The following is a 21,879-nucleotide window of genomic DNA, read 5'->3' as shown; positions in this document are numbered from 1 at the left end:
TGCAAGAGCTTGGGTCTCTCCGTTAATGCCTTCAACATCCATCTCTAAATTCTGATCTGAATCAGGTGGATGGAACTCATTATCACTTCTAATCTTCACCTTCTTAGTCGACCGATCGGAATTAACCTGACCTGAGGTTTCATTGTTGGGACAGAGAGAATTTTCAGTTTCCATTTTCAGTAATAATTACATTCCTTAATTTATGTGTACAAGGCTAAAACGTCAAAACTATTTTCTTTAATTAATGCTTTGTTCATTCTTTAATGAATGTTCTTTCTAATACCCATGTCATATCATTGACACAAGTTATACTAGAAAACAAATTACACATGTTCATATCTTTAATTATACTTCAAAAATAAATATTTGCCTTTTGGAGATAATGAAGGTTAATGTAAAAGGTCACCAAAAGTTTTAAGATTCAAAAATTCTTTTAATAATACAATAAAAAAACATTTTTTATGAATAATTTTCTTATTAAAAAACTGGCCAAGAAGTGATATATTTTAGGAGTTCTTAAATTAGTGGTTATACCTAATACTCAAAAACATTTTCCATCCTTAATTTAGCTAATATTTAATAGCTCAGTGAGTATTAAGAATTAGATATAGTTTCTATGATGTTGTATAAACCCACAAGTTATAGTCGGCACAAGAAACTACAATTTTTTTTAGTATATAACCATGAAGTATCTTACTGATTCCTACTATAAAAAAACGCCTTTAATTTTTCTATTTTTATACTAATTTCCACTCAATTTGGGTAGGTCTTTTGTGATCCCAAACTCGAATCCTAAATTTTAAACGGCTGTATATATGAGTACGGTTCAAATTCGGTATTTCACTTAAATCAAGAGAACGCCTTACCAACTCACCTGCGTTTTGGGTTTCAAGAAACTACAATTATGATAAGTAATATTAGCTTCAAATAGACATATACTTCATAAATTTAGGAGTCATTGTCCTGTGCATCAATAATTGCTGCAACTAATCAATAATGGCCGAAGTTAATCAATAATTGCTTCAGTTAACCAATATTAATGCAATTAAACAAACATTTACATGCCAAATCCAATTTTTATCATAATTTAGTGATAGAATATTGTATTTCGATATGATAATTTTACATCCTTCTTTTTCGTCTCTATGTGAATTCTTGAAAGCAAAGAAAATGTACACACTTTTCATAATAAGACACACAATAAGTTAACATTACAATCAAATATCATACCTCCTCTATTGAGATATCAACATCCTATGCACTAATTATATGACAAAACTTATCGTCAACAACACTAGAAATTGCTTTAATTTTTTCTTCATCAAAATCTTTCAATTCTTTAAGTGCCAACTTTTTAAGCTTATTAACTTCTTTTAAACACACCTCATTTCTTTCAACCTTATTGTATATTCCTTGTATCATACCAACATAAACTCCATACCTTCTTAATTTTTCTATATCCTCCTCATTTCCACCTCCTAATATTGCTCCACACGCCGCGGCACACGCGTGTAACGAACCTTCTTTTTTCGCACAAACTCGTTGGAGCCACGCTTCGGGAAAGGATTCGTCATATTGTAATTCATTGTACCGTCCTTCTATCATCCCTTGCGAACCCATGGCGCGTGAGATTTCAATGATCGCTCGTAAAACCCGATCCGGATTATTTTGGGCCGGATCATTCATCTTGGATAATAACTCAAACCCAAATGGGATCATTCCATCACCTGTAAGAAGCTCTACATTTGGACCAAACTTATGAGTACTAAGCATACAATTTCTATTGGTCTGATCGGTCAACGGAAGATTCTCATGAGTAAAAGCAGCAGCATACATTAGATGTATAGCAGATGCTGCAGCCATAGCCCAATCACGACTACCGCCAACAAGCTCACAAGCAGCTATACACAGTGCCGGAGCTGAACTCTCCGGCGCAGCGAACGTCAAATGATGCATGGGCTCGAATACGGTGACCGGAGGCCTAATAGAAATGGCCTGCTTGAGATGGGCATCAATGTCAGCATTTATAGAGGTCCAATAATCAACCTTACCCGATTTGGACATGGAAAATACAAATGGCCTATAAGAATCTAAAGGAGGATTACGAACAGAAAGCGAAAAAACACGGCGAGCCATCGGATTGCGGTGCGTGTAAGGTGAAACTCCGGCCATGGGAAAGGAGAAGAGATGATTAGACGGAGGTGTTTAAGGGAAAGAAAGAAAAAAGTTAAAATGCACGTACAATAATTGATAACATGTGTTTGTAAATGTTATCGTTTTAATTTTATATAGTGGCCTTATATATATATAGTATAGATATATTTATTTTTGACCTGTGTTAGTAATATAATTAATAGGTAAGGTGTGTGGGGACTGACCAATGCCCGTACGTAATAATGATTGATGTATTTTACCTAGTTATACATAATTGATATTCTTAAAAAAAAAGGGGTTAATTTTAATAAAATGATAAACATTTGCTGGTTTTGACAATTATAACTAAATCTTTTAAAATAGCTAGGTTAACATGAGATATTTGAAATTTTTTTAAGCCATTTATAAAGCAAACTTTATCATTTGTGTCTAACCTAACCGATTTTAAAATTTTTACTAGCGAAATCAATCAAAATCGGTTAGTTTAGCTAGGGATGAGCAAAAATCGGACCAAACCGAAAAATCAAACCGAATCAAACTTCGTTATTTGATTCGGTTTTTTGATGAAAACGGTTTGATTTAGTTTCTACTTTAGATAAAGTTTGGTGTTTGGCGTTCGATTTGGTTTGGATGTTTTAAAAATCGAACTGACCGAAAAACCGGATTAACCAAATTTTAATATAAAATATATATATATTTTAAAAATAATATATATACATACTTATATTTATATGTTTTTTGTCTTTATATCTTGGCTAATATCACCCATGGCCCCTGAACTTTAGGGATACGGGCGCTAAATTCCCTGATGTCTAAAAACGGGCGCTAAACCCCCTGATCTTTGTGGCGGCGCTCACTATGGCCCTTTTGGACGAAAATACCCCTGGCGCCGTCGTTTGTTTGGCGGTTGTCTTTTAAAACAGAAAAAAAAATTGACAGCATCAAGTGTCAGATGACATGTCATCAAAAGACAAAAAAAAATGAAAATACCCAAAACACCCCTAAATATAATATCTGATTAAATTAAAATACCCCTAAAATCCAACCCAAACAAAACACAATCTAACTCAATCTAATTCAAACCATTTGGTCAACCCTCCACCACTGACCCGACCAAAACCACCACCACCGCTGCCGGAAAATTTCCCGGTCATCTTTTTCGGATAAAACCAGTAAAATAAGGCATGCTTTTAAAAAAAATAGTTATTATTATTTTAGTAAGTATATATTGGTTTTATATGATTTGTAAAAAATCAAAGTGCCTTATTTTTTTTAAGGGAGATCTCATTGCTTGAGAAAAACTCATATTTATAGGTTTAGTATGTTAAACACGTCAATATGGGTTCGGGCTTCATGGAATATACGCTTATTTGAGTGGGCGTGGACACCCTTACCGAATCGCACATGCGCATGTGCGCTCGGCCGGCCGGTTGGGTAGGTTCGACAGAGAGTGAATTAACCAACAATTTAATAGGTACATTCATTCCTTTCTATTGATTGTTTTAACAATATATATTTTTATTTTAATCTTTAAAGATACTCTAAGATGACATATACTCGTTGCTATTTTATCTCTGAATATAATTTCTTTTATAAATGATATAAAAAACATATAACCCGCACGAGTTTGGTCTAGTGATCTAAGTTTCAGCCATCTGGGCGCCAAAGGTCGCGGGTTCAAACTCCGGCTACGCTCTTTCTTAATATGAAGTGATTAACGTTGGATTGCTAGCTGTTATAGTCCGGAATTATCAGGTATGTGGACTTGCGGGCGGTCCATACATTCCGAGATTTGACAATAATATTGAATTTCGGTTCAGTAGAGTGAGTACTCGTCACAACAAAATATAAAAAACATATATAGAATGAGTATAGCATATATGTATTCTGCAATTTTAAATAATAGTTATGATGTGGGAAATAAATGTTTGTTTCTGAGTAAATCAAAATAAGTTGTGAAAAAGAAACATGCAGGGGAAGCAATATAAAAATATGCATGATTGTTTTTGTGAAGGAAAGAAAACAAATGTGCCGAACCGATAGCCCCACTCCATGTGATATCCTATCAAGCTTTACATTGCGAACCAAAATAATCACGGACAACTAGGGCTAGGCCTAGGCCATTGCATTTCAAGTATCCATTATTGCTCAATGCTTGGTAATGGAAAACAATTATTGGGGCAAACTTTATTTAGCTCTGTGAAATTCACGCACATGCAGAGCTTCTCGTTAGTCTTCGCGACCAGTACCATGTTGGCTAACCGTTCTAAATATTTAACTTTTTTGATAAATCTGGTATCTTTCAACTTCTCGATCTCCTCTGCAATTTCCTTCCGCCGCTCCTCGGAATGTCTTCATTTCTTTTTCTTTTTTGCATGTTTGCCGCTGGATCCACATTTAATTCATAATAAGCGATCCCCGGATTTACCGTTTTATCTCTGAGGTTTTGAAATTTCGGACCGAGACCGGCATTATAAAATGAAAGTGATTGCTCTAAAATCCGTAACAAACCTGAAAAATCACTAAATTTTTTTGCTTTTAATATGGAAATGTAATCAAACCTTTATTCATAAAAGATGGGAATCATCTGAGTTGATAGCGCTTATAAATATGGTCTAATGGTAAAAAAAACCCAAATCTTTACGACTTGTTGCAATTTTATCCAAATCTTTTAATTTTTGAAATAATATCCAAATTGTATTTTTTTATTGCAATAATATCCAAATTACATTTTTTGTAGCAATGATAGTCAAATTGAAGGTTAAACTTGTTGTTTTCAATTAAGATATTAAGCTATTATTATGTTTTGATGTATAATAATATAGTAAAAGTCTCAAAAATGGCAAAAAACTCAAAATAAATCACATAAAAAGTTTTGGATATTAGTGCAACAAAATAATTCAATTTGGATATAATTGCAACAAGTCGTAAAAGTTTGAGTTTTTTTTTTCCATTAAGCCAAAAAATATTTATACACAATTATAATATCCTAAACTATTGCGGATAACTAGAACTTAAAACCTTTTTTGCAGTCTTTTATCAAATTAGCTTTTCGAAAAATAAATATTTGGAAACCTCCTTCAAAATCAGATCAATTTTTTTTTGAATTTTTTTAGAGGAACAACGAGATCAATATAAAACTAAGTGAGTTCACACAGTGACAAATAAATATTACATAAAGTGAAAAAAGGTTTTATTATATTATTTTATAGGTTTAATTACTAATGAAAATAAAAATATTATGCACTGAGTCTCTCCGAGTCGGACGTCGAGACTCGTCAAAAAAATCTGAATATAATTTATAACCAACAAAAAAGGAGATTCTAGGAGATACAAATCTTCTAGAAGAATAATAATCACATTCCTATTCGGAGTCATACTTCCATTTAAGAAATATAATCCTATTTAGAAGATTTATTCCTAAATAAGCTCACAAGTTGGATTCATATGCTAAAAATGAATCTTTTTCCTATCTATACTCTACAATGTATTCACTCACTACTGCTATATAAGAAGGTTGAGACATGCCTAAAATACACAATTTACACCAAATACACTTATTATCCCTTAAGCCTAAAATGACTTAACCATCGGAGAGCTAATCAGACAAACCGTCTGATCAACCATCTACCTTATTTTGCAGGTTAAACGTCGTTGAGATGCTTGAATCCATCAATTACATATAAAATCATGAGTTTTGCAACAAATTCCAAAAATATCATGACCTTTAAAACGTGTCAATGACAGACACCACCTTTCATTTCCTTTTAATTTCATCATGGGCATATTTTTCGGTGAAATTTTAAGGACTTGGACATCCGATGGTTAGTACGTGTCATGCCATATCAGCAAAAATGTCATTAACAATCGCATATGCTAATTATGAAAAAAATGAAAGGTGTGATTAACACGTTTTAAAGGTCATGTTATTTTTAAAAAGGATAATGTCATAAAAATTCACAAACTTTACACATTTTCTCATTTTAATCACGCCGTTTAAAAATCGTCATTTTTCATACACCAATTGCCAATTTTTTCCAAATCCATACACCGTTCGAAAATCCGGCAAAAATTATTGACGTGTCACTAATTGGTTCGTTATGACATGTCATTATCTGGTTGCCAGCTCAGCAATTTTCACCAGATTTTTGAATGGTGTATGAATTTGGAAAAAATTGAAGTTCATGTATGAAATGGCGATTTTTAAACGGCGTGATTAAAATGAAAAACGTGTAAAGTTGGTCATTTTTTTAAGAAATTAACTCTTTCTAAAATTTGTTGCAAAGATTATGATTCTATATGTAATTAACTCTATTTTATATGAAGACTACTTTATGTATATTGAAAAATCTTTGAAAACATTTTTAAAACCATTTATATTTAAACTCACTGATAACAAATCTCAACTATACTCTTAATCAAAAAACATTAGTTTTTGATCTCACCCGTTGAACATCGATAGCACAGCTCACGTCAGTAATCTATCCACTTTGATATTGCTAACAAAATCAACCAATATATTCAAAATGCATGGGATCGATAGAGCAACCTATCAATGTAATCTAATCACGTAGACATCAATAGTAAAGCCAACCGATGTGATCTATACGCTTGGCAATAGTGAACGCCGAGAGCAAATCATCACCGCGTTGATTCATGTCACGACCCAATTTTCACGAGCCGAGACCAGCGCTAGGGAATGAGAATGTTAGTTCTGAAACCCGTAGCAAGCCTAAAAGTCTCTAAATCTTTTTCGCAAACATCATACATTTATAGACATTACAAACGGAAGCATTTATACCAAAATACATTTATACATATATACTAGTTATTTTGTACAGAGACATACACTAGTGTTTATGATCACAAGACATGTACTACCTCTGTGTCCATTCTGGATATATCGTAGCCAACAAATATAAATACAAAGACAACAACAATAAACAAACATAAAGCATGTTGTTGTGCTAGGCTACGACTCTAGTCAGACCATGATACTACTGCAGCGAACATGGAAGTTGACACTATATATAGCAAAAGCGACTTCTGGTCAAAAAGCGGACTTCTAGTCAAGTCTAGGTCGAGGTACCTGAAAAAACACTATTGGGTGGGGTCAGCTGTTAAGCTGAGTGAGTTATACGTTACTTATCCTATTATCAAAATAGAATCTCATTTGTAAAACCTTTTTCGCGTATACAATCACAACGGTTTCAATCAATTCACTTAGACAAATAATTTGACTGATTTTTATCTTAATTTAAATCTCATTCTTGGACTATTCTTAACCTATGCTTATTCCTAACTAGGCTTAGCGAGAGTACTGCATTTTCATGTCCCTTTTTAGATAAAATCCCGGGATAATTTGACCGAGTTTAACTTATACCTAGTGATACAGTTCCGGGATAATTCAACTGAGTTAAAAACTGGTATCAGCTTATATCCATACAATATAATATGAGTCCCGAGATAGTTCTACCGAGTTCAACTCTTAGACATAGGTCCCGAGATAATTCCTTACCAAGTTCAACCTAATATCTAACGCAACATAAGTTAGTCTATTTTTGATTTATTTTTTTATCATCAAGACCGACTAGACTTTGTGATCACAAAACTATTTCTGATCGTACACAATTTATTTTGCAAACAATTATTAAATAGGCAAAACAATTGCAATCCAAAACAAACAATAATCCAAACATTTATAATGATATAGTATATAACACAAGTTTAATTACGATAATGTGAGTAAGTAACATATACTCACTACTTGCTATTCCAATATCTTCATAATCTTAAAGCCTAGACCGAACCCTCCAAGCCAATGCCGTCAAAACCGTAGCTCGGCGATACCTATTTCACAATTGCAATTTAGATACATTTAAATTTTATAAACGTATAACCAACAATCATAGACCTAAGTTATAACTTTAGGTTGATATCTTTTGATTTCGATATAACTTTTCAGTTTGATATTATTTAAATATCAATTATAACTTGATATCATTTAAATATCGACTTTAGCTTTCAAATTCTATATTTGTATTTTTAAAGTCGATAACGTATTTAATAACTTAAATTCGTCTAACTTTAAATCTTGATATCAAAGTCCTTTTGATATCTTTGATGGTTTTAATATGTTTAACCATCAAACTCGACTCATAGCATTTTACGTCAACTTTGTAGTTCATGTTTTCAAGCTTAAAACGCTTAATCATAAACTCATGTCCTTAGCGTTTTTAAAGCTTAAAATAGCCCATACATACTTAACATAACGTCATTTTATTCAATAAAACCTTAACCCAAAGTTTTTTTTTCAAAAATCATTTCACATCCAAGTCGAAACTAGTTCGCGTAGCTTGACGTTTTCATCAAAATTAATCTTGTTAGGACCTCGAAAAAGGGATAACTCAATCCTTTTCCTTCATGGATACCCTTCCATGTTTTGGCAAGGTGAGGAGCTGCTTCAGCTATGGTGAAACGCACCATAGCTGTAGTAACACAGGTCCACCGTGCTTCAGCACGGTGGTGCAGCAAGTCGGGCGTTAAACGCCTCCGGCCAGCCATACATCTCCTCAAGCCCTATCGCACACACCAAACCCTCACGTAAACTAATTTCCAGCCATAGAACAAACCTCATAGCTCACAAGCAAACCATTTAAATTTAGCTTATTCAATCAATTACCCATTAGAAACATCAATTTCATCATTAACAATCATCAATGCCACTTTAAACATCAAAACCGATACTAAGTTCAGAAAACCCTAACTATGGAGCAATGTGTTAGGATATATTGAAAGAGCTTCTCCTCCTCGTTCCGTGGCCCCGATAATCGTGCAATTTTGTCGAGAAACGAAGGAGTTATGGCGATTTCAAATTTCTTACATGTTGCTTTTATGGAGAAAAATGACGAAATGGAATTTGTTAGCTGAGAAAATGGCTTGCTGATCTTTAAATCAAGTGAAATGCCTTATATATATATATATGGCAAAGAGCCTCCTTTAGTCCCTTAGATTGCCACCTCCTCATATGTTAACTCCTAATTTTTTTCGTCCAATTTAATCCATCAATCGCTTAATTGTTCGAACTTGATAAAGTCAGTATTATTTATTTTAAATAAATAATATCCTTTTCACATCTTATAATTCCATTTTTTTGATAATTTATTTTGGCAATTTCGGCCAAAAACGCTCAAATTTCAATCTGAGCCAAAATGCCCTTTTTCTCACTTTTTCATCTAAATTTCACTTTAATAATTATCGATAACCAATTTATCAATATTATTTTTATAAACACTAATTCCCTTCAATAATCTATTCAATTTCTATTTTCCGAGAATTAAAAGCTCATTTTCCATTTTTAAGTTAAAGTGTATTTTTAGCCAATTTTCTCAAATTTTTCTTTTTAAAAATTAAATTCCATTTTTCTTATGGAACATTATTATTGAAATTTTTCTTATTAAAAATTCAATGTCGACGTACACGGGTCCGTTTTTATTTAATTTTATGCTTATTTCCTTATTTATCTCATTTTGACGATTTAAAATGAGATTCACTGCTTATTTTCTAAACATCGAAATTTCAAGTTATTACAATTCACTAGATATGGCCCGAGAGCTAAACATCACCGCGCTGGCTCATATTAATTTGCTAATATTTGTGAGTCCTGAGAGTAAAGCATCATAAGGTAAAATCGCTTGGCATCGATAATAAACGTCAACCAAAACAACTCACTCGTTTTCTATATCTTATGCATAGTGATAGTACTGTAAATATTGACTCTAAATACATTACATATTTCAACTCGATCACATTAAGCACAACATGAATCAAATATTATATAAAATATATTTATATATAACAACATATAATTATGTAATCACATAACACTGCAATATGTAAATCAAATAATATATTTGAAATATTAGACTTTACGAATATTGAAATGTAATAATGTGTGTTCATAGTGCTCGCTTATTTTTAATATTACTCGTTATAATTTTTCTTTAGAAGCCTCCACACTCGTCATGTAGGATTCAACTACTAAAATATAATTTAAATAATGAATTCCAATATATATTATTTTACTTTTTAATTAATATTCTTATTTCCGGTGCTTATTCTCATAATACGTATTTCTAATAATTGTCCATTTAATTATTTTCTCAAACTATGTTTTTCTTTTCAATTCGTCTTCTATTTCGAAAATAACTCAATTTCAGAACTAAATCGTTCCAACCTAATTTCTATATCCAAACATCACATTTTATCCAACTAGTCTATATATAGTCCATAATCCAAATTTCTATAATTAAACACCATATTTACCTAATTCATTCACAATTAGACAATCGGCAAGATTCAATACAATTTTAATTTACATTTTATTTTCCTGGTTAAAATTTCGTATAATAAAATTTTATTACTTTTCTGAATTCATAAAATCCATTTTCAAAGTTACTTTATTAACTTTTAATTTCTAACTTTATATCATTATCAATAAATCAAATTATGCACGACGTCCACTTTATTCGATTTTAGAAATTTATCTAAATACCGTTTAAACTTAAATAATTTCAATCTCACAATCCGTGTTTAGCATACAGCCCTGTTACAAAAAAATACTCGACATAATTTATAATATTTTAATAAAATATAAAAATATTTTTTGGACTAGACCCATCACCACTGCCGCCGGTGGGGCGTAGAGCCCATGCACCGCCAGTGTCGGTGCTGATTCTAACCTGAAATTTTTCGGCCAGCATCTACCTAATTCTATCAAAATCTAAATAAAACACCATATATCATTAATTTGTCACTTAATTACTAATTTAAATAAAAAAAATCTAAATTAAACATTAAAATTATAAAGAAATTCAAATCCAAAAATCAACTTCTTCATTTTAATTTCCACCATTTATTTCTTTAAATTTCAGTAGCTTAAACCTTAAGATCAACTACATTATTTCACCATAGAACACCTAATTAATTAAAATTCAACTTTAATTAACAATTTCATGTTTACAATTGAAGAAAAACAAGTTTTATCATATATATGACTCAAGCCATAAACAGTCCTCTAACCTCATATTAGCCCCTTACACAACACATAAACTCTAAATTTCTTCCAATAAACATCAAATAAATGATTAATATATATTAAGTATTATTTAGTTTTTATAAGTTAATTTGTCAAGGAAATTAATAAATTACTTACCTAACGCATAGAGAGGTGATCGGAAGCATCGGAGTGAGGAAGATGAGAGTTTGATATGTGTTATCAACACATAAGTACGGTATATATGCAAATGGAAAAAAGTCTATTTAATCCCTAAAGTTTATTGGGGCCTTTTTACACTTTAGCCAAGTTTTTAGATAGTTAATTGCAAATTATTTTAATTCCAGCTTTTAATTTCTTTAATATTTTTTAAATATTACTCCATCAATAATAAATTCAAAATTATTATCCCGAGACTTTTATTTTATTTTAAATTAATTTTTTCCTTAATTTTCCTCTTTAATTCCGTTTAGATTCACTTACTCGTCCAAAAATGTATAAAGTAATTTCTTATGATCCAAATATTTTAATAAGCTCCCCGGATATTTAAATTCTCAATTTGAATCTAAATAATATATTCAATGATCCCGATTATCCAAATCATGACGAACCGAGCAAGGTAATTTGGACAACAACTTCCCTCGCGTTTCTTATATGTTTTCAACCAAATTTTGTGAAACAAAAATCATAAAATTGAAGGGCACGCCGTTAGTTTTGATTTAACATAAAAACATCGAATACCAATGTTGCAATAGAGAGGTATGAGCCGTTGAAACTCGAAGTATCGAAAACCGTTTTTCCAAAAAATTGTACGATTAAATGGAAATTTAACCATATTCAGCCCATAATGAACTGGGTAAATAATAAGGATAAGGATAATATTAAAGGGATCATTTATATGAATTAAGGTTCATAAAAGTAATTATAAATTTATATAACATTATATTATATAAAATTTAATATAGGTCCATAGAAAAAAAATATAGTCATCACTATAATTTTAGAACTAATTGAAATATTGAGCATCAGTAGTTCTAAAAGTAACCTCTTTCCTTCTTTAGGTGAAATAGTCCTTATAAATGATTTAATCTCTGCCTTTTAACGATTTTAATTATTAAACAAATTAATGGCAGAAATACCAAAAATTATCTTCATTCTTTTAGTTTAACTCTATGGGTAAAGATTTAAAAGAAAAATCTCATGGGTAAATAGTCAAATTAAATTAATGGTACTATCGTAATACACTATTCAAAAATGTAAAAAGGTTAGTAATTTATTTGCTTACTCTTATTTAACATTGTTTGAGACATTTAATGCTACTCTAATCATCTGCTTATTAACACATTATTCAAATTATAATGCCAATCAAATTAATATTATCAGTAGTTGCTGTTATCAACATCAGCAAATATCTAATTAGAGATGCCTGAATAGGTATTTTTAAGACTTGCCAACAACTCAAACAAAGTTGGTTATTATGTCAACAAGATAAACTAGTGACTAGTAGGTAGCTAACCTATAATAGCAGTATTAATAAATAAAATAATAATAATAGCATATCTGATAATTTTTAAAAAATAAAGAGTACTCTACAAATGAAAATAAATTTCAAATTAAAAAAATGAAATTTATAATTTATAATCTTCTATTTTATTCTTCTAATAAAGTGATTTTAATTTATTTAAAATAATATTTTCTGAAAAAATAAAATTAAAAAAACCATTACAGTAAACTACTTAAAGAAAATGTTAACTTAAAAAAGAGAGTAAAAGACAATTAATATGTGTTAATCGACACTTTGACAGCTTAAAAAACACATTGCTTGTCTAAAGCTGCTGTTATTACACGTTTCACTTCTCTACAACTCAACAAACTACACCATCTCTCTGCAACTGAAAACTCCATTTTATAGTACTAAATTAAACACAGTCAGACACAGTGACACAAGCTACAAGACATAATTTTTAATCAAACCCCAACTCACAAATTTACCTTTATATACACTTTTAGATCAATAAGTTCAGTCTTTTACTTGCATTTCCATGTGGGTGCTTTTGTAATTATCTTCTGATTTAATTCCTTCTACACACTCTGAAAACTCTTCTGTTCTGAAAAGTTTCTATATTTGGATCTGGGTTTGAGTCAACTCAGCTTATTGACTCGTGAATTTTGATGGGTTTTGGTTCGACTTAAGGTTTTAGATTTGGTTCGGTTAATACAATGAGTTGGAAGAGTAAAGGGTTAGATAATTCTGCAAAGGGTGTGGTTTCTAAGAAATGGACTCTTTTGTTTTGTATTGGCTGCTTCTGTGCTGGGATGCTTTTTTCAGACAGGTAAATTCTGATATTTTCTATCTTCTTGAGTGTAATTTTTAGTGGTTGTTTTTCTTTAGAATTTGTTTGAGTTCTAATTTTGTTGGTGATGTTTGCCAGTGATGTGCAAGAATTTGCATTTAAAGAAAAAACAATAGTGTTTGAAATGGTGAAGGGAAAATTGAGATATGGATTTGAATAAGTCTTGTAAAGGTGTAATTAATATGTCAAAATGAGTTCAATTATTATAGCTTTTAGTGTAGTTTTATATTATTAATGAGGATGAGCTATAAGTATGTCTGATTGGGTCATGATTGCTGATAAAAAAACGTTCTTTTCTTTGGTAGTTGATATAGATCTGAAGTTCATTTGCTTTAGATTCAATTCAAATGTAATTGAATTTTCATTACTTGTTGCCTTTGCTTTCTGAATTCAAGCACTAAGTTCTGAAAAAGTCTTGGGATGATTATTATCTTTTGCATCACTTGTATGTAAGAAATGATGTCAGTGGCACTTTCTGGCTTTTGCAAACCAAATGCTGGGATGCTTATTGTAATTGTTCTAACTTTTTTCTTGATCCCTTGGCCTTAATCTAATAAGTACGGACACTTCATTCAATCCATATTTTCCATTTCGAAAACGTGTTGGAAATTTGGCGTTTCGGTCACAAACTTTATTTTAACATAGGATACCTTGAGCATTTGAAATCACTTGTCTTTTTACTGTGTTTTACATCAAAGACTTGCCGAAGTGCTTAACTGATATGGATCATAGTAAAAGATAATCTTAATGTTTGAACTGAATATTGAGCCTAAAATACAGATAACTCTATGCTCTTATGTTGAACTCTTCAGTATCCTTGATATATATGGATTGTCTTTATTTTTAAGGGTAAGGTTGGATTCTGACAGATGCCTCGCCTTTGATTCTCTTTCTATAGCTAGTCCACAGGGTCGCGTTTGTAGTCATAATTTCTTGGGGGGTTACCTATCTATATTTCATGTATCTATGTATGTGTGTTTCATACTGATTATGAACTTTTGGTAATAGAATGTGGGATGTGCCTGAAGTTAAGGATGTATCGAGGGCAACTGGCTTCGACGTTGAAAAGTTAAAGCTAGTTTCAGAAGGATGTGCCCCAGAAACTGTGAGCTCTCATCCCACTCAATTAATAACATTTTTCCAGTTGTGTTTAGACTAATACTATCTGCTGATTTAGTATTTTCCATGCATTTCTTTGCTCGTTAGAAAGATGTAAAGCATGAATCCAGGGACTTAATGGGAGAGGTCACGAAGACACATCAAGCAATACAGTAAGAAATACTGGGATTTGAATATATTTTTTTCTATGAAAGTAGCAGATATTAATCGTTGACTGCTTCCAACAGAACTCTGGATAAAACAATATCAAATTTGGAGATGGAGTTAGCAGCTGCAAGGGCTGCACAAGAATCTATACTAAATGGTTCTCCAGTGTCGGACAATTTAAAAAGTACTGATTCAACTGTGAAAAGAAAGTATTTAATGGTTATAGGCATAAATACTGCTTTTAGTAGCAGAAAACGAAGAGATTCAGTTCGCGATTCTTGGATGCCTCAAGGTTAGTATATGCGTAGTTTACTGATTGTCAAATACTTGTGTTAAATCTTGTTTGTAGTCGGCTTTTAATGTCTTTTTTCTCCTAATGAATTCAGGTGATAAAAGAAAAAAGCTTGAGGAAGAGAAGGGCATTGTAATTCGCTTTGTAATAGGCCACAGGTAATAAAGTACCAGAGATTTAACTTCAATAATAAATGGAAAAATAAACCATAGGTTAAGAGATAAAGCATGAAACACGTAGGGACATCCATTTGATATGGAAAGAGCATGCAGCCTAGGGGAAAGATACGTTCTGTAAAAACAAGTGTTGTAATAACCAAGGAATCATGTTGTATCTAAATATTCTTCTAGACATGTTCAAACTATTCCCAAAATGGTCAGGCTAATTTTTCTATTTTCATTGTGTCAATAAGCAAATGGGTTACTGAAAGAAACTTCTTCCTATTTGTACTGTCAAATGTTAGTAAGACCCGTCCCATCCCGTGTTAAAGAAAGAGTAAACAAAAGATAGAGAATGCACTAAATAATGGAATCTCATCAGATTTCACGAGCTAACACGTGTCTTAGCCAAGCAGAGTTCACAAGTTGTGACCAGCTGTGAGGTGGAATCTGATGGCATATAGATTTCCCCGGTGTGATCCTAGTAACCATGTTTTTTATCATGTTCCCGTCTCTTTATCTGTTAAAGTTAGTAGATCATTAATCAGCTTTGTAATTAATTATTTTTCATAGAAGGCATTGCAGATAGAATACGAGAGCTTTTCTTGTTTATGCACATCTAATTGTATGACCTTCATCTCAAGGAAAAAAAGAATTGTATGACCTTACTTTAGTTTTTAAAGGCATTTATACATGGTTTTCTTGATCTTGAAACCAAATATTTTATTAAAGAAAGAATCTGATTCAATCCCTTTCCGTTTACCGGTGAATTGATTACCAGTGCTACAGCTGGCGGCATCCTTGATAGAGCTATTGAAGCAGAAGACAAGAAGCATGGTGACTTCATGAGGCTGGTAGTGCTTTCTGTCTGTGACTGTTTATTTTCTACAATTTCTACAAATTTTGACCAATAACATTGACTACATAGGAAGATAATATGATTATTTTAGGGAAAACAACAGAATGATGGTTTATCGATTATTTAAATGAGCAGGAACATGTTGAGGGTTACCTTGAATTGTCTGCAAAAACAAAGACATACTTTGCCACTGCTGTTGCTCTGTGGGATGCGGATTTCTATGTCAAAGTCGACGACGATGTGCATGTAAATATAGGTAGACCCGTATGATATCTTTGTATAAGAATAAATCTATGCATGCAACCAAATATTTAAATCTATAAGTCTCAAAGTTTGTTCCAGTACTTTCTTAATTTGAGAACACGAGCGCTATAGCTGAAAATTTGTCAGTCTGCATGAAAGCAGACGATGTTTTATCTTTGAGGTTAAAGCTTATGGCTTTCTTTTTGAATTGTGAGGTAATATCAAACATTTTTTTGCAGCAACACTTGGAACAACATTAGCTAGGCATCGGTCAAACCCCAGGGTTTACATAGGATGTATGAAATCTGGTCCTGTCCTTGCTCAAAAGTAAGTGAACTGTACTTTAAGGCGCTCCTTCAGTTAAATGTAGAAAAAAATAGATTTTATAACATTTTTCTGTCTAATCATGAATAGAGGAGTGAAATACCATGAACCCGAGTATTGGAAGTTTGGGGAGGAAGGAAATAAGTATTTCCGTCATGCAACAGGACAGCTGTATGCAATTTCAAATGATTTGGCTACTTACATATCAATCAACCAGTGAGTTTCTGTATATGCTGAAAGATGATTTACACATTCTTTTGATTCCAAAACTTATTATGTTTGAATATAATATCCAGGCACATGCTTCACAAGTATGTCAATGAAGATGTTTCACTGGGGTCGTGGTTTATTGGATTAGATGCAGAGCATATCGACGACAGAAGACTATGTTGTGGTACTCCACCAGGTATATTTCATACATCATAACTCTGTACAAAATATTTTCGCTTCATTTGTTAATTGCTTAAATATATCTATCTGAAGTCTTATCTGCCTTTTAATGCAATACTTTGATGATTACTAAAATTATCAATGCAAAATTTCTCGACAGATTGCGAGTGGAAGGCTCAGGCAGGCAACATCTGTGTTGCATCATTTGACTGGAGCTGTAGCGGGATCTGCAAATCTGTCGAGAGAATCAAGGAAGTTCACCGACGTTGCGGTGAAGGTGAGAATGCATTATGGAGTGCAGAATTCTGATAAGAAAAGCTGTTTTTCTTCCTAACTCAGGAGGAAACAAATTAAAAAGTCACTTCTTAGGTATAGAGGAATGTGAATTAATGTTGTCAAAACTGTAAAATGAGAGAGATGGAGAGTCTGCTCCATTTTAGGTAAGGGGCATGAATCAATAGCATTTCATAAGAGAAAAGAGAGGACGAGATTGTAATTATTTATTCTTTGGAGGGGTCATTTTGTAAGTTTACCATGACTAATTAAACTCCATAATAAGTACAAATATTTTGTGCTTGATTAGGTAAAAGAATTTTAGTTGAAGTTTTATTTTCCTAGAGCCATCATTGCTCATGTATTTCTTGTAAGCTCCTTTGATGATGAAGTTTGTAACTTTACCACTATGAATTGCTTATGTCATGCTGACATGGTGAATGTTTATGAAAATGAAAGTAAGACGTGGCAAGAATTTATATGAATATTGTTGGTTTAATCATTGGGGAAGTAAATAAGAGTTGAGATGGTTAAGTTTAGTGGAAAAAAATAATGAAGTAATTTGATTTTAGTTCAAATTGATTTTGAGAAAAAGAAAGATAAATTGACCGGTTTTTGACACTTTTAATTATTTTTATACACAAAGTAGTATAAGTAATTTTGTTTTTGAAAGATAAATAAATAAAATAAAAATTATGGCAAATAAAACAACTAAAAAATTAAAGCAAAATACGAAATTTTAAACAATAACTAGTGATCATACTTACTAAATACTTTTTTTTTTGATAATTTGGAAGGGGGGGAGCGCTTGTGGGAGGAAACGAACCTGTGATCTAGCAGTTTGCTCCTTAGCGCTTATACCATTTGATATATAACTCATTGGTACCATACTTACTAAATACTAGTTTTATTCAAAAAGCTTATTCTTGTGTATATAATTTAAATTAAAATCACTATAACCGTACAAGTTCATGCATTTTCTTTTTCAAATAGATTTTATTTATGTGTCATTTGTTGTGAGTTAGATGTTGACATTTTATTCAACTCTAATTTGCTACATTAGTTTTTGCTCATTGAACATTAAAAATTATAAAAATAAATATAAAATTAGAAAAACATAATTAATTCATAAATTTGATTAAACATCAAATATTATTCTAGTAAAATGCCCAAAACAAAAATAAAAAAATAGCATGTGAAATCAATAATGTCTAATCCAATGTATAATCCCAAACAAATAATGCAATGATTTGAAAACTAGCAAAATTAAGAAAAAGCAAAACCCACTAATTCTCACATTTCCCACTAAGCTCCTCCAATATATATATATACATCCACCCATATCCATAATATCTATACATTAAAACACAACTTTTTTTTTTCCATCTCCATCTTAAAAATGGCTCCATTGCTGAAGCTCATAGATTCTTCTCTTAGAATTTGTGTCATCCCTCTCAGTGTTGCAACTATTTGGCTGACTGTCACTAATCATCAAGATAACAGCAGCTATGGAAATCTTAAGTACTCTAATCTTTTAGGACTCAGGTAAGATTAATATTTTTTTCTTTAATTAATCTCTTAATTATATGTATATGTGAATGTTATGGATTTGTTGGTATAAATTAAGAAATTGTAATTAATTTTGTAGGTACATGATTTGCACAAGTGCCCTTTGTGGTGCTTATGCTTTTGTTGCTGCTGCTTCTACTTGGATTAAATGCTTGGTTAATAAAGTTTGGGTCTTCTTTTTCTCTGATCAGGTTTTTAATTCTTTCTTGGATTAATAAGAAAGTTTTTTCCTCTTCTTCATAATAGTAGTATTTTAAAAACCGAATCGATGGCCTAACGGTATGTCCATTAGTTCACGGTTGTTACATTTTTACGATTTAGCCGATTCAATAGAAAAATAATTTATAAAGTTTTTGTTTTTTAACTGGACTAATCAAGTAAATGTTAGTATATTTTTTATAATTATTTGAATGTTTAATATTAATTAGAGTTTTTTTTTTTTACAAATTGGAGCAGATTATAACATATTTGATGGTAACATCTGTGGCTGCTGTGTACGAGATAATATACTTAGCTTATAATGGAGATCAGAGAGTGACGTGGAGTGAAGCTTGCAGTTCATATGGAAAATTTTGCGAGAGAATGAAGATTGCATTGGTTTTGCATGCCTTGTCTCTTTGTTTCTTTGCAATTTTAGCCATTATTTCTGCTTATAGAGCTTTTACCGTATTTCAGCCTCCTTTTTCTTCTAAACAAGGACACGTGTCCACTTAAATTCTCACTTTTTGTGCTTTAGTATTATTGTAATACACACTTCTTTATGTAAACACACAGTTTTTGTAATATTATGTGGAGTGAAGCTTGCAGTTCATATGAAGTATTGAGTTTTTTTTTTTAATAAAGTTGGATTATTAATGAAAATTTTTAAGTACATTTGAGAAAATTAAATACTAAAATCAAAGTAAATTTAAGTTAACCCTTTCTCTATTTTAAAAAAATTGACACAACATAATAAAAATTGTACGATGAAATTTTGACGGTGCTAATAAATTGAAAAAGAGTAGTGCACCATTTATAAATTGCTTTATTTTAAAATATATTTTAATTATTTTTTAAATATCTTAAACTATAAAAAAAACAATTAAAATCCGAACAAATATAACAAGTCTTGAACGACTTAATAATCTATTCATACAAATAATAAATATTTAAATTTTAATTATTATCGACTAAGTTTTACTTTTAAAATAATATTTAAATTATAATTTTATTTGACTAATTCGTAATCTTAAAATAATAAATATTTAACTATTAATTATTTTTCAATATACTTGTGCTATATTGTTTTGTAGGAAAATGTAATGATTTGAGAGGGAGTGTTTATCCCATGCATTGGTTGCCATGTCATATTTACAACAAGCCAATGAGTATTTGCGATAGGGAATCTTTTAATTATCATTTAATTTTTTTTATTATCACTTTTTGCATATGGCTAACGCATCATTGGCTTGTTGCACGAATGACATGGCGCAACGGTTGCGTGTAATAATTTTTCTTTGAGAGGTAGAAAGAAAGAGTGAGAAATGGAGTGACCAAACGTAAAACACTAGAGATGGTCCATTTTATTCTCACCAACTTTCACAAAAGCTACTTTGTTTTTTTATATCCTTTTGGCCATGCCCTCAGGTTTAGGGCACACCTGTCCTCAAAACGTGTTGTTGTTTTGGCCATTTTTATCATCTTCTAGTAGTGCCATGGGTGCCAGTGTGGGCCTAGTCTGTATGGTTAAGACGTCTCTAATATGAATTCAATCCCTACCTCCATAACTAACAACTAACGAATTGAGACTCTTTGGGAAAAAAAAGTAGAGCCATGAGTCCCTATTCTCATACTGATTGGACTATTATTACCAGTCTGTTGTAACCGATAACTTAAAATTGAATTTCACCCGTGTGTTAAAAACCGAACTGGTGGCCGAACTGATAAAGTCACTGATTCCCAATCCAACTGATTCCTCTAGTTAAATTTCTAATTTGACCGGTTGAATAAATTACATCTAAAAGTAAATTTTAAACTTGAGTTAGTATCTGACTGATTGAATAAACAGTTCAACAACTTCAGCTGCCTGTTTAACCGAATCCATCACCGGTTCAACAAGCAATTTAGTCCAGTCCAACTGATACGACTGAACTTTCATTTTTAGAATAAATCGGACTGGATATCTAGTGAGTTCGATTTTTTTTATCATCGAGTCTTACAAAGTAAATCGGTGAATTGATTATACTTTTCGTTCCATTTTGTAAGTTCCACCTTTCATTTTAAAATGTAAAAGGTCTCATCTAAATGCGAAGAGTTTTCAACCTAATTATACTTCTCGTTCCATTTTGAAAGTTCCACCTTTTATTTTGAAATGTAAAACTATTTTAATTAGGTTGAAAACTCTTTTAGTAAAATTATTTTAATTAGAAAACTTGTATATATCTACTCTAAATTAGTCGAGCCCTTATGTTTTTTTTTTTCTAATATTATCCTAATTTAAGTTGGTTGTTAGATATAATCTACCTTGTGCTACAAACAAAGTACTTTTTGACCCGGATCGAAATTCATGTTATGGCCTTCTCGAGTTGTAATATATTGTAACGAGTTAAAAAATAATTAACATTAATTTTTATAAGTGTATATATATATATATATATATATATTAGGTTGAAATGCTACCCAAACAAGGTACATCCCTTGAATTGCTGTTTTAAAAAAACTAAGGATCAAATCTCTTGCAATGTAAAGCCAGTTGTGTACTTATGAATTCATGATTAAACATATTAATTAATCATACATTGAGTTCATGAACCCAGAATGGTGTTCAAAAATAATAAGTTAATTTATTATCAACTCTAATTGACCATGATAATTTAATTTATTGTGGCATAATTAATCCAATGTTAGGCATAATAGTATACATATATATAATTCATGATAGAAACAAGGTAATTAAACAATTA

The 21,879-nt window shown here is 31.3% G+C and overlaps 3 protein-coding genes across 3 annotated transcripts; 2 read left to right on the top strand and 1 right to left on the bottom strand.

Annotated features, from left to right (window-relative positions):
• Positions 1-1,006: 1,006 nt before the first annotated feature.
• On the bottom strand, positions 1,007-2,298 carry LOC126666820 (heterodimeric geranylgeranyl pyrophosphate synthase small subunit, chloroplastic-like). Its single transcript, XM_050359693.2, has one exon. It carries the CDS (start codon positions 2,170-2,172, stop codon positions 1,255-1,257), a length of 918 nt encoding a protein of 305 aa, XP_050215650.1. The 5' UTR covers positions 2,173-2,298; the 3' UTR covers positions 1,007-1,254.
• A 10,739-nt stretch (positions 2,299-13,037) lies between these two features.
• Positions 13,038-17,704, top strand: LOC126669951 (probable beta-1,3-galactosyltransferase 2). Its single transcript, XM_050363600.2, has 11 exons — positions 13,038-13,542; positions 14,572-14,668; positions 14,770-14,834; positions 14,910-15,121; positions 15,216-15,279; positions 16,061-16,133; positions 16,274-16,394; positions 16,621-16,708; positions 16,796-16,921; positions 17,002-17,111; positions 17,256-17,704. The coding sequence occupies exons 1-11, from the start codon at positions 13,430-13,432 to the stop codon at positions 17,402-17,404; spliced, it is 1,218 nt and encodes a 405-aa protein (XP_050219557.1). The 5' UTR covers positions 13,038-13,429; the 3' UTR covers positions 17,405-17,704.
• Positions 17,705-18,721: 1,017 nt separating this feature from the next.
• Positions 18,722-19,748, top strand: LOC126669422 (CASP-like protein 2D1). Its single transcript, XM_050362881.2, has 3 exons — positions 18,722-18,913; positions 19,017-19,128; positions 19,394-19,748. Exons 1-3 carry the CDS (start codon positions 18,768-18,770, stop codon positions 19,649-19,651), a joined length of 516 nt encoding a protein of 171 aa, XP_050218838.1. The 5' UTR covers positions 18,722-18,767; the 3' UTR covers positions 19,652-19,748.
• Positions 19,749-21,879: the final 2,131 nt, after the last annotated feature.

This window comes from Mercurialis annua, linkage group LG2 (assembly GCF_937616625.2).
Source record: "Mercurialis annua linkage group LG2, ddMerAnnu1.2, whole genome shotgun sequence".
NCBI classification, from domain to species: Eukaryota; Viridiplantae; Streptophyta; class Magnoliopsida; order Malpighiales; family Euphorbiaceae; genus Mercurialis; species Mercurialis annua.
This window is presented reverse-complemented; position numbering and strand designations above follow the sequence as displayed.

Bases quoted from the DNA above. Each gene is read 5' to 3' on its own strand.
- LOC126666820 (XM_050359693.2), bottom strand. From the start codon at position 2,172: ATGGCCGGAGTTTCACCTTACACGCACCGCAATCCGATGGCTCGCCGT.
- LOC126669951 (XM_050363600.2), top strand. From the start codon at position 13,430: ATGAGTTGGAAGAGTAAAGGGTTAGATAATTCTGCAAAGGGTGTGGTT. The intron at 15,280-16,060 runs GTAATAAAGTAC...ATTGATTACCAG, and splicing joins CGCTTTGTAATAGGCCACAG to TGCTACAGCTGGCGGCATCC. The intron at 16,134-16,273 runs GTAGTGCTTTCT...TTAAATGAGCAG, and splicing joins ATGGTGACTTCATGAGGCTG to GAACATGTTGAGGGTTACCT.
- LOC126669422 (XM_050362881.2), top strand. From the start codon at position 18,768: ATGGCTCCATTGCTGAAGCTCATAGATTCTTCTCTTAGAATTTGTGTC. The intron at 18,914-19,016 runs GTAAGATTAATA...TTAATTTTGTAG, and splicing joins TCTAATCTTTTAGGACTCAG to GTACATGATTTGCACAAGTG. The intron at 19,129-19,393 runs GTTTTTAATTCT...AAATTGGAGCAG, and splicing joins TCTTCTTTTTCTCTGATCAG to ATTATAACATATTTGATGGT.